Below are 18,702 nucleotides of genomic sequence, written 5' to 3'. Positions count from 1 at the left end.
TCAAATTTATCTGTTTATGTATCATATCTACAAAAATATTTGTAATAATATATTATTATTATTTATTACAAATTTACTTTTTTTAAATGCATATTTAGTGATTCTTTAGGGCATAAATACATTTACATTTTAAGGTTTTTTAGTGCATGAAGTCCCTAGCCATACTAATATTTAAAAAAAATTGTTTTTGCATATTTTACAATTTTTTACTGAATAGAAATCCTAGCCCTAATGATAAAAGTTGTTGATTTGATTTTAGACTTCACAAGTTTCAGTTTAGAAAATACCCTTTCACAAGTCACTTGAGTAGAGGGTAAATATGTTTTTGGGTATACACCTAAATTGAGAAATATGTAATACGTGGGGAGCCCTGCCCCCACACCCCCCATATACTAATTAACTTAAATTTATATATTATTATAAATATATTTAAATACATAATAATATATAATTCCATTATAGCAAATGTATTTATTTATTATTTATACAATTTTCCACTTTGTTTTTCTAATGACTCCACTTTCCTTGAACGGTTATCATCGGCCGATCTGAGCTTCAACAGCTAGCTTCTAACACATTTGGTTGGGTTTCCTATACTAAGAGGTGACCCATTTATATTGATAAACATAAGATTTGTTATATTTTTTATTGTCAATTTAGATCTTAGATCTGAACATATTATGTTCATTTAACATTAAATTAAATTGTAAGTACTTTTCGTTCTACTCCTGTCATCTCACAAATGGTTTCTAAATCACCGTTAGGAAATACATTATTCGAATTGATTGATGAAAAAGTTTTAGGGACCAACCAATAACAATCTTTGAGAAGCCCTTAGTCAACACGTACCTATAATCTATAATTTATATATATTTATATTATAGTGTAGTTCTTACTTTACTACTTCATTTCGATATAGCATTAGTGTTAATAATTAAATAAAATATTGATTAAACCTATTGTACGCTCGGTCACTTGTACGGGGGCTCGGCATTTTTTAAGTTTCACTTATTATAAACTAAAAAAAAAAAAGTTCAGGGCCTCGGCCGCGTTCGCGGCCCTAGCCAGGCCGAAACTGTGGACTATCATTTTGCTTATGTCTAAACTATAAATACATAAAAGTTATAACTAATAAGCTCTAAATAAATATTATCTTTAGAATAATGAATTTAAAATACATATTTTCATAAAAAAAAGTAAAAAAAATATAAGTACATGGATACCTCTCAGCTGTTCATTAATATCGAGTAAGTCACTATGATGGGAGTTTTAAATTTGAATTCAAATATTCAATGTACATTGTACTTCAATATATTTGAAAAACGATTCTGTGCGGAGACGGTCTGACAGCATTTTATGATATTATGTATTATAAATATTAAAATAATTTATTTTACTTTTACTATTATACGATAGGTTGATATAATATTTTCCGAAAATATTGCATTTATTATATTATTAATATTTACGTTCGATAATAATAGTAATCACCCAGGGTATTGTTATTGTGCAAAATTTAATTTATTCATTCAGTTAGTATGAATCATGCATCTAACCCAAATACGTCAAATTTTAGTAATTTCAAAACTAAGTCTGTCCATCCATAATCTACCATCCTCGGCATTAAATAAGCACATTCGTTTGTTAACTATGTCGTTTTTAAACTAGATTCATACCCTCGTTTTTATATACTTACGAATCTTAAGTGCTTATTTTTTTATATTTTCGAGATTTTGATAGTTTGATAGCTTTTGATAGCTTTTGACAGTTATATTAACTTATTGTTTACCTACTTTGGCTGGACGTGTATTTATACTTAAATACTTAACAATATGTGTTTGTTTATTATACTTGTAGATTTTAATTACTAAAATAATTTCATTTTTTTTATATTATTTTCCTAAATATTGTCAACTAATAATTACAAGTTCTAAATGAATAATGTATATCACAACAAAAATACTTCTTCAAACTACGTCTAAAAAACGGCTAAGTAAAAAAAAACAGTTCTTTAAGCACTATAAAGATGTGATATCATAAATAAATGCTAACTAAATTGATTTAAAGTACACTTATTTTGTTTCAGTAATTTATTTACTCAGTTAAAAATTATTTTGAGCAGAATTGTCCTTTTTAATATTTTAAATTATTATGAACTTCTAATGCCTTTTGTTTAATGTGTTTGCATGATTACGTGTACCTTTTCATATATAGTATACAATTTCTTAATTCTTACAAAGTAAATAAATTATAATTTATTGAAACAAAGTAATATAATATGATCAATAGATTACAGAGAAATATCAGCCTTCGCGTTCGCATAAAAACATATTGGAAGTATTGGCTATTTTTTTGTTATTATTTTTGTGATAAGAACCAGGAATAGATTTTGAAACAATTGGCCGTCAGAACAAATTTTTCTTAGACAATTAAATGCCTAAACCTGGTCGTAACAAAATAATATTCACATTTTGAACATAATAGCATATAATCAGTTAAAGAAAAATTGACTAGAACGAACTATCACGTCCCATGGTTATCTAACTATACGAAATAAATCGAGGGGAACAACTGTTTTGTGGAACAAAAGGTAGTGGATCATATCACATAACGGCTAAAACTATCTTAGCCATGATAAATTTCAAGCAGCATGGACGACAATATTGTGATTGTGTATAATGGGTGTTGATTGGTTGGTAAACGTTTGTTTACAAAATTTGAGTCTTAACGGTCAAGAATCGAGATCCTATATTTCTATTGTCTACTACGGAAACGGTCTCATTACACAATACACAGTGAAGACTGTTTAGTGAGTTAGTGAATAACCTGTAAACACTACTTACAACTCATATATCGGCTGTCGGTTAAGTTTGAAATTTTATTGTTATTTGGTGTTGAATATATGTAGAGTGAATTGTGTACGTGTTAACTCATAACTGTAAATTGACTTAAATTCATAACAATTGTTATAACTATTACAAGTCATTTTTTATTCAATTCTACACATATTTTGACTCCATTAATAGTAATTTAATTTTTGCAAAATAACTGTTGACAATGGCAGACCATCTTCTCCAGAAAAAAAATGTTTCAAATGAAAAACCAATTGAAGTTTTCGTCAGAGTGAGGTATAAATAATACAATATCATATTGTTTCTTCAATGTTTTTTTTTAAATTATATAATATAAAGTATTTAGGTACGTTTAATAAAATCTGATAGAATAATTTTATTTTAAATAACCATGTACTTTTCTTTTGTTAAAAAATCAATTATAACAAATAATTTAAAAATATCGATTGTAATAATACATACATTTTATTCCTCTCATTTACAGCCTATATTATGATATTAAATAGATACTGAAGTATGTAACTTCAAAATTAGTATGAAGCTTAATTTAAAAATTACTTTTTAAATATTATTATAAAATTATAGATTAATGAATAACCATCATTTATGTATAATAATTTAAATTTATTTTTTATATACAATTATATTTTTAACTATATAGAACCGGACACTAAGTGTCCTTTTGTGTAATAGAAATCAGTAAATAATAAAAATAAAATTAGGAAAATAGTAAAGGTTATATACCTAAAATATATTACATATAAGTTTTATATTGTTATATAATAACAATAGTGGAAAATATAGATGGAAATTAAAATTCTGAAAGATTCAATTCTTCATTAAATATAATTTCATCAAGTATTGCATTGGAGTCAAAGAGTTCCTTATTTGTTTAAAGTACTAGTAACACAATATTAATATACTCAACATAAAATATTTAGTAATAGAATAATTATAATAGTATTATTAACCTATCACAATTTTGTTCAATTAGTACGTGCAAGATACATCTTAAATAATAATTTTATTTCATATTTTTAAAAGGCCTATGAACGATGCAGAAAAAAGTAAAGGCTTATCTGTGGTAGATGTTTCATCTAACCATAAAGAAATTATTGTAACAGAAAAAACAGTTTTAGCTGATCGTCGTACTAAAACATTCCATTTCGATAAAGTTTTTGGGCAAAATTCAAAACAAGTATTTATTATTTCATTATTTATTTACTAACTTACTTTAATTTTAATATTATTTCTGTTTAGGTTGATGTTTATAATGTTGTTGTATATCCATTAATTAAAGAAGTATTAGATGGATACAATTGTACAGTATTTGCATATGGACAAACTGGAACAGGGAAGACTTTTACCATGGAAGGGGATAGACTAAATGGACAATCATCAGTATCTTGGAATAAGGTATATTATGGATTAATTTTATAAACATTCTTATTAGACAAGTATAAATAAAATAAGTTATATTTTTTGTTAAGAGTATGTGATTTAGATGTGTGTTGTCTTTATTTTACCATATGTAAATATGAATCCATGTACGAGATGCTTGCTACAGTTTATTCGTTATTAATATTAGAAAAAATTTACATATCAAATTTGAATAGATTATCAGCTTGTGTGAAGATTTTTTTTCATATTATAATTGTACAAGTTGTTAGTACTTGAATAATTCATATCTCTTTTTAAAATAAACATTTAAACAAACCTCTGCTTATATAAAATGTATATTCTCTTACACAAATTTGATAATAATATGTAAACTTCCTTTAATATTAACCATCGATAAATTGTTTATAGTAAAAATCTGGTACATAAATTAGTTATGTTACACGTGTACAGAACAGGTGTAAAACTTCCTTAACACATTAACTGTCATGTAACCATGTATCATACTATATATTAGTATGCCAAACATTTTCCTATGTTATTCCTAAATAATTATTATAATATTATACTTGAAACAATATTTTAATGTTTGTAGTTATAATATGTTTATTAAATCAAATGAATTGTAATTATTCTTGCTATGTCACTGCAGTTTTTTAGTACATTATTGTAGTTCTGTATAAAAGTTAATAATTTAAAACAATTAAAACCATATTCATTTAGAGTCATGTGGCATGATATTAATAATACTATGAGCGTCAGTGGTCACATGGTGGTTAATACAAATATTAAATAATATAATAGCTATTTATTCAAATATTTATATTGTTAATGTTTGTGTTCAATGTTATAATAGTTTTCATTTTTACCAAAAATTGTTGAAATTATTAACGATTTTCTTATTTAACTTATTTCAGGACCCAATTTCAGGAATTATTCCACGAGCTCTAAGTCATATGTTTGATGAACTTAGACTCTTACAAGTTGAACATACTGTTAGAGCGTCATTTTTAGAACTTTATAATGAAGAAATTTTTGATCTTCTCTCTTGTTCAGAAGAACCCACTCATAAATCTCTTAGGTAAAAAAAAAAAAACCTAACTATTTTAATATCAATTTTAAATTGTAAAAATGTACACAATTATGTATAATATATAATGGACTCATTTTAATACAGGATTTTTGAAGAAAAAAAAGGTTCAGTAATTGTACGTGGTTTAGAAGAAGTTATTGTTAGTAATAAAAATGAAGTTTATAAATTACTTGAAAAGGGATCAAAAAGACGTCAAACAGCTGCTACATTAATGAATGCTCAATCTAGGTAAAATAATATAATATATAACTTGTCTTTATACTTTTTTATTGTGCAAATTTACTATGGTTATGTTTATGTTTAGTCGTTCACATACAATATTTACCATAACTGTTCATATAAAAGAGTCAACTATTGAGAATGAAGATATTGTTAGAGTTGGCAAGTTAAATCTTGTAGATTTGGCTGGTAGTGAAAATATTGGACGATCTGGTGCAATTGATAGACGTGCTTGTGAAGCTGGCAATATCAATAAATCTTTACTTACACTTGGTCGTTGTATAACATCACTTGTAGAACAAACTCCTCATGTTCCATACAGGTAAACAAATGAAATTTAATGATAATAAATTGCAATTTTAATTATATTATTTTGTAGAGAATCAAAACTTACTCGTTTATTGCAAGATTCTTTAGGAGGTAAAACTAAGACCTCTATTATTGCTACTATATCCCCATCACATTGTAATTTGGAAGAAACTATGAGCACTTTAGATTATGCTTCTAGGGCTAAGAGCATAAAAAATAAGCCAGAAGTAAATCAGAAATTTACAAAAAAAGCATTAATTCGGGTATGTATATAATTGTTTTTATAAATTTTAATATTTAACATGTTAATTGAGTTAATTCAAATAATTTTTTTAGGAATATACTGATGAAATAGAAAAACTTAAACGAGATTTAGTTGCAACTAGAGATAAAAATGGTGTTTATGTAGCTGAAGAAAATTACAATGATATGGTATTAAGATTAGAAAAAAATGAAGCAGACATCTGTGAAAAAATTGCTACAATTCGAGCTGTAAATGAAGAATTAAATAAAAAAGAAGTATGTTTCTGAATCATAATTTTATTCTGATACAAACTTTATAGTTGCAATAAATTTTAAATAATAATTTAATTCTTTTCTTTAAGGAAATTATGAGGGAATTAAAAGTTGATTTAATTCGAACAATGGATGAACGTGACAGAAGAGACAGTCTTATTGTTAAACTCGACAAAGAAGCTACAAACTTAAGGTCCTTAGCTGAAATTTATGAAAATGACATGAAATTACTTCATGATAAAATAGAACGCACAATGTATGTTAAATTTCTTATTTAATGTAAATTTATCCTTGACATTTATAATTTTTTCATATTCAAAATTATCTAGTGATGTGGAAAAAACAAATGAATCTGCCATTGAGAAGTTAAGAAATCGAGTAATGGAAACAAATACATCATTTTCAAATACATTATCGTTATTTGAAATTAAAAATAGAGAATATTTGGATATACAAGAAAAACTCAGTGGTAACATTATTTTTATTGTTAAAATACTTATATATGTCTGTATTATTAGACATATTATTGTTTATTCATTTCTAAAATATTTATTCTAGATGACATGCTTGATCAAAACACATCAATCAAAAATAATCTACAAGTAGTTATGAATAAGATAAATGATGATAATGATGCTACTATGAATATTTTCACTGTTATGAAGAAAAAGGTAATTTTTTGAAAATTCTATTTCATAAAAAATGTATTTTAACTATTTTTATTTTTAGGTAATGGATTTATTGAATCATGGAGAAAATGGAAAAAATGAATTGAATCAAACAATACAAAACTTGCTAAAGGAAATAGAACTTTTAGAAGTTAATATAACAGAGAAATCAGAAACAATAATTAATGTTACTACATCTATGAATTTATATCATAATACAATTTCAAATCACATTAATGAGGTATTTTATGATTATCTAATCTCTTATTTTTAATCTTAAAAAATTTTAAATAATATTTTTACTTTAAAATACAAAGAGTTGATTATTCATTCAATTGAGAGAATTAAAAAGTTATTGGTTTTATTTTTTTTTTTGTTTCTGGTAACTTTTAATTGTATGAATAAATCTCCAAACCCTATCTAAAATTGCTTAAAATAAAACTCAATTTTATTTTATTTTATAGAAAATTATTTAGTTTAATACTATAAATAATAAATATATTACTAAAAATATTAATATTCTAGACAAAATCTTACAATAAAAATATAAATGAAGTGCTAAATGAAATTAAATATCGTTTGACTACTCAAGAAGCTTTTAATAAATCTATCGAAAATCTCTATGTTAACCGCTTGAAAAAATGCTATGAATCAATGGATATGGAAAAACAAAAAACATTAAAAGTAAAATTGTTATACTTAGCAAAAAATAAAGTACATAAACAATATAAAATACATTTTATATTTTTAGAAAATCCAAAAGATCAAGGACAATTATCTTAACTATAGCCTACAATTTCAACAATTCAATACTCAATTCTTAGAAAATATTCAAAATGCTGAAGAAACAAAAGTGTATGATGAAATACATTCAGAATTTAATGCTCAAAATAATGAAATATCAGAAATGTTTACAAACCAAGATAAAGGAATAAAAGATTTGATGCCATGTCTACTTACATTAGAAAGAATACATTTACAAAATTCTAATTTAATTAAACCGATTGAGCACAATATAAATGAGGTAAGTTAAAGTACTCATCTATTAAGAAATTTCATTTTTTGAACAATAAATAGTTTGTTTTTACTATACTGTGGAATATTTTGTTTCTTTGTAGGGCCGTTTAACAATGAATACCATAACTAATGGAGCTCAATTAAAAAAATTATCAGAGAAATGCATTAATAACAAAGATGAACTAACAAAAATTTCAACTGTAATGAATAAAGAATTAAGTCATTTGACTCGAGGAATAAAAACTCATGTAGAAACTGCCAATGATGATGTTTTGGTAATAAACTTAAATATTTTATTCTTAAAGTAAACAAATTTTAATTTAAAATTTTAATTATTCAGAAAACAACAAATAATGTGTCCCAAACACTTCTTGATGCTAAAAAAATTATGGATGATTTTGAAAATATTTCAAAAGAATATCACACAAATTTTTCAGTAATCAAAGAAAAACAGAATGATTGTTTAGGCACAGGCAGCTTATGTGTTAAAGAAGAATTCTTCCGACAAGAAACAAATATTAACATGTTTTTAAACGAATCAAAACAATGCACACCATTAGGTATGATTGTCAAATGAAAATTAAATATTTTTACTACAATTATGTTTTTAATAATTTATTATAGGAAGTACCCCAAAAAGAAAACAATTTGACACTCCAGATTTTGTTAATACAACATTAAGACGTGACATTATTCAAAATTATTTAGTTGATTATAATGAATCAGTAATGAATTCTATACCTTCATCTGTTAATTCTAGCACACAATCCTTAAATGGATCTGAATCCAATTTACCATCTAAAGAAAATAGTCCTAAAGCCTTAAAGGTAAACATTTTATAATAAAATCAATATAATTAATAACTTTTTATGATTGTTTTAGATATATAAAGAAATTTTACATTTTATGTTACCTTTATATTTCAGAAACACGAGAAAAAAAGAGAAAACCAAAAATTCAAAAAAATGAACAAAATATTGTCAGAACGCAATTAAATTTTGACTAGTTTTTTAGGTAAATTATTTTTCTTGATATAATATTTGAGATTGAATTTCAACAATGAAGATTAAATTTTTAATTACATTTTTATAATTTAGTGTTATTATAATTTTTTTTTTTTTATATATATATATAAGTGCTGCTTTTGCATTTTATTTGAAATACAATTATGATTTTTTTTTTTCACAAATTCTCTTATACTTTTTGTTAAAAAAAATTATACTTATATTATTTAAAATAATGTATACTTTTTTGTCATTGTGTAATGTGTACAAAACTTGGTTTGTTGCTATATTTATTTGTGTAATATGAAGATAAAAATGTATTTTTTAAATTCTTTTTAGTTTACTAAAATATTTTTTTTTTTTTACAAGAATTTTTGTATTCATAAAAACAAGAATTAAAAAGTGTTTAATTATTTGTTAACTTTTTGTTTTGTTTTTTATAAGTACCTGACAACTTTAATTTGTACAATACATATTAATTGCAATACAATTCTTTTATAAGTTTAATATAATATCAGTAATGATATTGTAATGGTAATTCTCAAATGTATCTTCTAATGTGAGATTATTAGTTTACTATTTTATACCAATTTTCTAACTATTGTGGTGATTATTTTAGTAAATATTTATACAATTTCTGAAGTCATAATGTTATGTTATGAAAGTCAGTTAAAAGTTTTCCTATGGAGAAATAGTAAAATATACTACTATTTAGATGAGTATAAGGGGCTTAACTATTTTATTAGACATTGTTCAGAGATTACACAATGAGTTAAATCAGTGTCACAATAGTTTAGTTAGAATACAAAATTGTCAATATTGCTAATTAACTATAAATATATAATTTTTATATCTATATGTTGATATACTTGTATTTCTGATACATTATTTAAAGAAAGTAAGGACTCATTTTTATGCTTATTTGTAATATTGATTATTAAAATATTAATAATTTATGACATTTTTGAAAATAATTAATTTTACATAATTACAATTTCTTATTTTTTTTATATATAATATTAATCTAATAAAATAAAAGCTGAATTTAAAACTTTTATTTTCATGTGGTAGTTGGAACTTAATTTTTGTGGTTTAAGGAATTATTATCCTGAGAGTTGCTCGATATTTTGTTTTTAACACGCAACCCCTAAGCCAAAACAATAGTTCAGTTGCGACAAATGCCACACTACGTAAGATGGATAATTTGCTCTGCGAAGACCCGATTTGTTGAAATAACCAAAAGGAAAATCCGAGGTTCACACTTCACCCGTTCACCCATAGATTTCGTAAATACGCGCGTCTGAGTCCCGAGCCAATTACGTTTGGGAAACCCTTGACGAAAACACGCCCATCAGAAGCATAATAATATAAAATAAACCGTCTACAACATTGACAACAACACAATGTTGGTGCCCTAGTACTCGGTAGTACGAAATTTTAGCGATTGGGAGTTATCTGATATTTCTTTGTTGTTTTTATTTAATTCTGTGGTACGATTAATTAATTTCGAAAACCGTCAAATGGAAACCGACGCGCACATGATGTCACAGCAGTATGCACAAGCTCCTCAACCAACACAAATACAACACCCACCAGCTCCTCAACCAAGTACGTTCTATTCTACCTACAATCGGTTAAGTCCGTTCTGTCCGAAGTGATCATCAACGTTTACGACTTTGGTTTTCGTCTTGATAGCCTACTTATGTACCAGACTGGCATATAGCGGTCTGGGGGACGCGATCGTTGATCATTACGTGCACAGTAGCGGGGTGGGGACTTTGAACGTACGGATTATCGTCCGTCCGTCTTGGTCTGGAAATATCGTAGACAAACGGGACTCAGGATTTGTGGTCTGTCGGAATCAATCATGGGTCAAAATATTTACGAATTGATATAAAATACCTAACCTATAAAAATTTCAAATCCTTTTTCCAATTGCGAAAGAATAACAATATTAAAAATATATATTTATCTCTATAAATTATAATAATAATACCAAGTCCCTTGCGGAGTTATCCGAATGCAGTTTGCAGACCAACTGTGACAAAATGTCGCAGCTCGCGTAACGTTTTGTCGTTTCGATTTTCATTTTTCTATTTGTAAGCTTAATAATTATTAACAACATTTCATGAGGAATGTTCTTTATGAATTCAACTGTGGTACACTTTGGAATAGTATTTGTTTCATCTTAGTACCTAGTTTATTTTCTTGATTTAAGCCAGAGAAATGCAACAAACCAGTGCACCGACATCAGCTGATGCCTGTTTGAGCATAGTACACAGTTTGATGTGTCATCGACAGGGATGGGAAAGTGAAGGATTCGCTAAACGAGCCATTGAATCACTAGTTAAAAAGTTAAAGGTAAATACTTAACAGACAATTAAAATTAAGTTTTTTTCTTACTTGAGTTAATGTAATTTTAAAATTTTAATAGATGAAATCTTAACTTAACATTCTATTATAATATTAATTTAATGTATTCCTTATAATTGTATAATATTTAAGTAATTGATGTTTACTTTTACATATTACTTAGGAAAAAAGAGATGAATTAGATAGTCTTATTCTTGCAATAACCACAAATGGCTCACATCCAAGTAAATGTGTTACAATTCAAAGAACATTAGACGGACGGTTACAGGTGAGTGATTATATTAGCTTACTCATAAACATTGTGCTAATACATTTTATTGAATATATAATCTTTATTTTCAAAGCCAAATGTACTTGATATTGCAAATTATTATTATTATTTAAGAAATTTAATATCACAAGCATTTATTTATCACCTATTGAATAAATAGTAATTATTATTTATAATTCAAATTTTATTTTATTATAGGTAGCTGGACGTAAAGGTTTTCCGCACGTTATATATGCAAGAATTTGGCGATGGCCAGATTTACATAAAAATGAACTCAAACACTTAAAGTACTGTCAATATGCTTTTGACTTAAAATGTGATTCTGTATGTGTTAATCCATATCATTATGAACGGGTTGTATCACCAGGCATAGGTAAAAATTAACTGTTTAATTTTAATATTATGATTATTAAGTCTAGTAACTGTTTAGATTTAAGTGGTCTAACGCTACAAAGTGGTACATCTACTAATGGTTCTGGCCGAATAATTGGCCTAAGAGATGAGTATACAGCTGGTGGGGGAGGAATGTCTCCTTCTCCACCTGGTTCTAGTCAAGTTAGTAGTTCCAATATGGACAGTGATGTATCTGGAAATAGTCCAGCTGTGACCGTACAACATCACTTACCACCTTTATACCACCAACAAAACCCAGCCACTGATGTATCTCAACAATCAACTGTCCCTCAAGCTGCTGGTAAGAATTAACTTTGAAAATATATTTAAATTCATGAAATAATAATTGCATGATATTGATGGTTAATATTTTTATATTACCAAATATTTAGTATTGACTTGAATTATTTTATAGTTTTGCATGTGTAGTTATTAGTAGAACATAATTATTTGTAGGAGATATTGGTATGTTTCGGCCTACACTACAGCAGCAACAACGTCCTAGTCATCAAATTGGTATAAATTCTCAAGTACAGGTTAAGACTGAATCATGTAACAATTGGATGCCGGGTACACCATCACATATACCCCCCAATAGTAAGTTTACTTGGGTTCTGAAATACATTAATATAATAATAAATTAAATTAAATCATCCTGTTATTTATTTCATATCATATTTATATCAAGGTATAATTTTGATCATCTTTCAAATATTCATTTTAAAATTGTTTATTTATCATTCAATTTATTCCTGAGTTAACCAACTGTTATATAATTTTCAATGATTTAGTTGTCCATATTTAATTTGTTTAGTTATGCTTTATGATAAGTGTTATCGCTCAATTTAGATTTTAAAAAAACAATTCAATGGTTAAAGTCAAAACTTCTGATGTTTTCTTAAAAATTATTCAACATTAGTAGTTGCTTAGAATGACAAAAATTGTATACTATTGCAAATTTAATTTATTTCTGATTTTTTTTTAGTACAACTTAGTTTAAAATTTTAATAATTTACTAAGAAAAATTATTTTTGATCAATTAATATTGTTTATCACGTTTTCTATAAGATATTGAGTATAAAAAGTCAGCCAAATTAAATCAAAATGTATATTTTATTTGTTTACATTATTTATCCTATTGAATGTCTTGTGTTATTATTTGTTTTATTTGCCTTTGTAGTTAATAATAGGTAAATATTATTTAAACATAGTCAAAGTATACCATAAAGCTTTTGAATATACATATTTATACTATATAGAAAATATATTATTATTAAGCTACTTATTAGTTTGTCTAACACTTTTGAACCTAGTAAAAAGTAGATAAATAATTTTTGCTAATTTTATGAATAAGTACTAGTTAATCATTTTTTTTATTATAGGACCACCGAACATGCCATTACAAAATCCCAGTATGTTCCCAGGACAAGAAGAAGAAAACTTATGTAAATACATACTCATATTACTATACTCTGTTCTGAATAAGTTTGGAAAAACTCACGCTACCGCCTCCCAGTCGAAGTGCTGTGATGGGTTAACAAGTAATGTTACTCATTGTTGATGCAGGCCGCATGACTGCATCTGTGTGAACTACTTTGTGGTTTCATCCTCATTTTCCAAACTTATTTGGAATAAAGTATATTTAATAAAACTATTTTTAATAAACTAAGTAATATTTTTTATGTTAAATTCAGTACCTAGTCAAACAATGACACCTCATGATTATCAAGGACCTACTGCCACAATGCCTGGTACAACAACAGGTAATCGACCAGTACAAAGCACACTTACTTATACACATTCAATGCAACCACCACACCCAACATTTTGTGAGTATAATATTTAATATACATCCTTCTAAAGTTTTATATTATATTTAAATATATCTTAAATGTAATTGTATTGTTATTCTAGGGGGAGTTTCTGAAATGGGATTGAGTGGCTTATTATCGTCCCAGCCAGCTCCTGAATATTGGTGTTCAATTGCTTACTTTGAATTAGATACTCAAGTTGGAGAAACATTTAAGGTTACATCCACTTGCCCTCATGTCACAGTTGATGGTTATGTTGATCCCTCTGGAAGTAATAGATTTTGTTTGGGAGCCCTTAGTAATGTTCACAGAACAGAACAAAGTGAAAAAGCTAGGTAAAAATAATTAACGATATAAGTTATCTGATAAACTATAAAATATAAGCTTGTGATTTACCTTATCAATTGATTTTAATCTTATTAATAAATAATGTATTTTAAAGGTTACATATTGGGAAAGGTATTCAACTAGACCTGATTGGAGAAGGAGATGTTTGGTTGAAATGTCAGAGTGATCATTCAGTTTTTGTACAGTCATATTATTTAGATAGAGAAGCTGGACGAGCACCAGGAGATGCGGTCCATAAAATTTATCCTCATGCATACATTAAAGTATATATTTTCATAACATATATTATAGATAATTTTGTTGTTTTTTGTTAATATATACGTTTTAAATTATTTAGGTTTTTGATCTAAGACAGTGTTATAGGCAAATGCACCAACAAGCCGAAACCGCTCAAAATGCAGCTGCTGCACAAGCAGCTGCAGTAGCAGGACATTTAGCAGGACCTCATAGTGTAGGAGGTATTGCTCCAGCGATAAGTATGTTGATGTGCTTTATGCTACTAAACATATTAACCACCTATCATATAATTTATAATTATATTTTAAAACTTGTTTAAGGCTTAAGTGCTGCAGCAGGTATTGGAGTAGATGATTTAAGAAGATTGTGTATATTAAGATTAAGTTTTGTAAAAGGTTGGGGTCCTGACTATCGACGAAGTAGCATTAAAGAGACTCCGTGCTGGATAGAAGTATGTAATTCAAAAATAATTAAATTTAGTTTAGTGTTTAAAAATAATAATATAACACAGGAGTGATCATTAGATCATTTATTTTTTAAGATAAGAGGGGGTGTCATAATAAGTAATTATAATCAACAACCACATACACATATCCTTTTTTTTGGTTAGACACTACATAAAAATCAATATTAATTTTCTTTCATTTTATCTATTAAAAAATAATCTTATAAAATTTGTAAACATTTTAAAATTTTTAATCAACAAAATTAATAATACAAATGAAATTGATTTTAACCAGTCTTCCAACTTTATCTTTCTATGTTTTTGTCTAGAAAATGATACAACAATTAGATGAACGTCAATTGATTTATGTTTTTCTATGTTCAATACAACTAAACTATTTAATTGTATTTTTTTCATAACATAAAAAATTTTTAGTCAAAGTTAAAGTTGATAGATAGAAGATAGTTCAGCTGTTGCTATTGAAATAGGAAGAGTGGTGAAATTGTATAATAATATTTTAATATTTGAAAAAAAATTACCAGAGTTATAATGCTTAAACAGAATTTTGTATTTTTCTATAAATATATTTCTGCAGATAATTCTAATTCTGAGTTAGAAACATATTAATTATACAATTTTACTTATCTAATATATTTTTAGTATTGTAAAAATTAATGTACACAGATCATGTTTAGATCTTCTGTGAAATAATTTAAACAAACCTATTACTAAGTTGATACTTGATTTCAAGTATCATGTACTCTAAAAATTGTATAAGCATTACAATTTTAAATACAAACTATTGTATTATTTCTTTGAGTTTATTTTGCACGAAGAAGAGGAATTTTTTCCCCTTTTTGTGTTCATCATTATTTTGTTCTATTGTACTCTAATAATAAATTATATTACATAGTTTTTTTTTAGATTACTGAAATTAATTAATTTTATAGGTCATTTTTTAATATTTTTTTTCACGCATGATGAATCTATCCATAGATAACACATTCTAGTATTCTACACTTTATCTCAATTTCCAATATTTTGTTATTTATGTAATTTCTAATTGGTGGTTCAATTACTATCAAAGACAAAAATAATGGTAAATTTTATTATTTTTCACAAAAAAATTAAAAACAACACACAGTGCAAGAGACCTGCTTAGCACCTAAGCACCCTTTCCTCTAGATTTGTCCCTGAAAACACAACTCTAATTTATATTTACAATTATTTTAAGGTTCATTTACATCGAGCATTACAACTTTTGGACGAAGTGTTACACTCAATGCAAATAGATGGCCCATCAAGAGCTTGATTTCAACTAGAAACTCAAAATGTTCAAACGTAGTAACTAATATGTTATGTTTAAGAAAAAATGGTTACTTGTTTTGTAAAAAGAACAATGTTGATTTTACTAGATTTTTCATGTTGTGTTTATCCGACATAACATAAGGGCCTTGGTAAAAATTATTTAGTTTTTCCTGTATACATTTATTTTGTTTATTTTTTTTAACACAAAAACTGTTAATAATCAAACAGGTCCTAAACATTTTTTAAATTTTATATATATTAAAGGTTACGAAAATCATCTACCTTAAGTGTAAAGTAACAGGTTTCCATCATTATGAGTTATTACTATATATTTTTTACCTATAACTTGATTTTGAACCATTGTTTTTTTTTTATTATTTATTTTTTTTTTTCTAAAAAGCAAATATAAAGATATTTTATACTTGCATTTAAATACTCCATCCTATGTTGCTTGTTACATTTATAGAAACCAATATTTTTTTTATTTATACATTTTGACGATTTAGAAAGTTAAACCAATTTAAAAAGAATCATTTTTAGATTTATTATTTGGAAATATTTCTTTACCCCCAAAATAAAATGTTTTTGCTCTTTATAGAGCTGACATTTTATTTAACCTCATTTCTCAACTACCTCAAACTCCTTTATTATACATATAAATTATAAATACATAGTATAGATGTAGAGTATACTCCATTCGCGTTTAGAAGTGACTCAGGTGGCCGACTTTTGCACATTGGCATGGTACTGTTTTGTATTTATATTACTAGTGATTGATTAAGGAGGGAAAACAATTATGTATATGACCTATGTGCCACAGACAAAAACTGGTCACCACCCCGGGTCGCTTCTAAACATGAATGGAATATAGTTACTGCCAATTGTGCCCCATTAATATAGAGTAAGACTAACAGTCTATATTCTGTTTTTATAAATATAAATGTACTTATTTATATTTTAAAATATCTGTATTTATTATCATTCACAATTAAGAAAAAAAATTGAAACTAATGTATGTTATAAGAAGTGAATTGTTTTTTATTTAATAACAAGTGTTCAAACATTTAAATGTTAATATTATTCTCTATTTATAATTATAAAAAACATACTGTGTATAGTTTATTGTGTACTTATTATAATTATTTTATTGTACACTTAAAATAATGTAAAAGTTGAATATTTTTAAATTTTTTTTTTTACTGACGGTTACCAAAACATTTATTTCTGCAGAAAATTATTTTTCAATATGTTAATGTAAAATGTTTTTATATTAATGCGGATGTCTATTTTTATTGTTTTTGCACTTTTTATTTTACAATTTTGTTAAGCTCTACAATAGATAATTGATAATATATATTATATAAATATGCATAAAATCTGTATTCAAAAGTATACTTTTTATATATTAATGTGATAATTGGTATTATTTTCATTAACAATCCAATATATAAAAAGAAAAATAATGTAGTATAGATTATTTAGAATGATGATTCATAATAAAAATAATTTTATAATAAAATATTGTCTATTTTATACATCTCATTATCATTATATTCTTTATTTCCATAATTTAGTAGTAAATGAGTCACCAAGATAGCAAGATACAACATAATATATTATCAGTTGGCTGCGCAGAATTCTTGCCAATAACTAAAAAATTTCAGTTTATCCTTCTCCTTTTTTTATTTGTACAGTTTTGTAGGTGATACTATTCCCATACACTATATTGTAAAATATTTGAGTAAATATTATTAGTTATACATATTTTAAATAATTTTTTTTAATCCATCAATTTGTATTTTCAATTCAATCACGTTAGAAAAAAAAAATGGGAATTGGATATGTGATTTGAGTTAGAAAATGTTACCTATTTTTCTATTCTAAAATATAAAATAAAAATTTTCTAGAAGTTTAATTTTTATTTATAAAATGATCTATATTCTATACAATTAATGTAAAACATAAAAATGCTATAATAAACTGTTTTATTGATTTATACGATACCAACACTTATTATTTAAAAATATTGAATGTATTCAAATAATAAGCTCTTATAAATTCATAACAGACTGTTAGAAAACTATATTTTTACATAGCAGTATAGTAGATATGAGTTAACGGGTGACGCAGGGTACAGACTCCCTTTCAAAAAATGTTCATGCGAAACCAATCAAATAATTAATAATTATATCTTAATGCAAATTACATTTCAATATTCAAACACTCACTCTTCATTATCATTCTTTGCTATGGAAATTAAACATTAGATTCCTATTGGCTACTATACATTATACATACATTTTAAACAACAAAAAAATTTGGAAATTTTCATGATTTTGACAAATATTTAATATTATCAACACTTGAACTCAAATGATTTTAAAAAAAATCGTTCTAAATTATTTTTTCGTTTTCTAAATTAGGTACTAAAAAAAATACT

At 25.7% G+C, this 18,702-nt stretch overlaps 2 protein-coding genes across 4 annotated transcripts; both read left to right on the top strand.

Moving 5' to 3' along the window:
• The first annotated feature begins 2,759 nt into the window (after positions 1-2,759).
• LOC113551262 (kinesin-like protein KIF11) lies at positions 2,760-9,156 on the top strand. Its single transcript, XM_026953403.2, has 18 exons — positions 2,760-3,128; positions 3,897-4,050; positions 4,113-4,268; positions 5,168-5,331; positions 5,428-5,571; positions 5,648-5,884; positions 5,942-6,134; positions 6,208-6,390; positions 6,477-6,643; positions 6,717-6,856; positions 6,946-7,058; positions 7,117-7,296; positions 7,581-7,739; positions 7,807-8,079; positions 8,174-8,347; positions 8,413-8,632; positions 8,697-8,899; positions 8,999-9,156. The coding sequence occupies exons 1-18, from the start codon at positions 3,058-3,060 to the stop codon at positions 9,065-9,067; spliced, it is 3,000 nt and encodes a 999-aa protein (XP_026809204.1). The 5' UTR covers positions 2,760-3,057; the 3' UTR covers positions 9,068-9,156.
• Positions 9,157-10,479: 1,323 nt separating this feature from the next.
• LOC113554935 (mothers against decapentaplegic homolog 4-like) lies at positions 10,480-17,303 on the top strand. Of its 3 annotated transcripts, none has more exons than XM_026959034.2 (13): positions 10,480-10,684; positions 11,295-11,437; positions 11,613-11,717; positions 11,919-12,093; positions 12,151-12,414; positions 12,573-12,710; positions 13,496-13,558; positions 13,808-13,942; positions 14,028-14,259; positions 14,367-14,535; positions 14,610-14,748; positions 14,830-14,960; positions 16,189-17,303. In XM_026959034.2, exons 1-13 carry the CDS (start codon positions 10,597-10,599, stop codon positions 16,264-16,266), a joined length of 1,860 nt encoding a protein of 619 aa, XP_026814835.1. In that variant the 5' UTR covers positions 10,480-10,596; the 3' UTR covers positions 16,267-17,303. The 3 variants fall into 3 exon arrangements, with proteins under 3 accessions (XP_026814835.1, XP_026814836.1, XP_026814834.1); XM_026959033.2 differs by having other exon boundaries at positions 10,481-10,684; positions 12,570-12,710; XM_026959035.2 differs by lacking the exon at positions 12,573-12,710.
• Positions 17,304-18,702: the final 1,399 nt, after the last annotated feature.

The sequence above is a fragment of the Rhopalosiphum maidis genome, chromosome 2, assembly GCF_003676215.2.
Source record: "Rhopalosiphum maidis isolate BTI-1 chromosome 2, ASM367621v3, whole genome shotgun sequence".
Classification (NCBI taxonomy): Eukaryota; Metazoa; Arthropoda; class Insecta; order Hemiptera; family Aphididae; genus Rhopalosiphum; species Rhopalosiphum maidis.
Note: the sequence above shows the minus strand (reverse complement) of the source record. Positions and strands in the feature narration are given on the sequence as shown.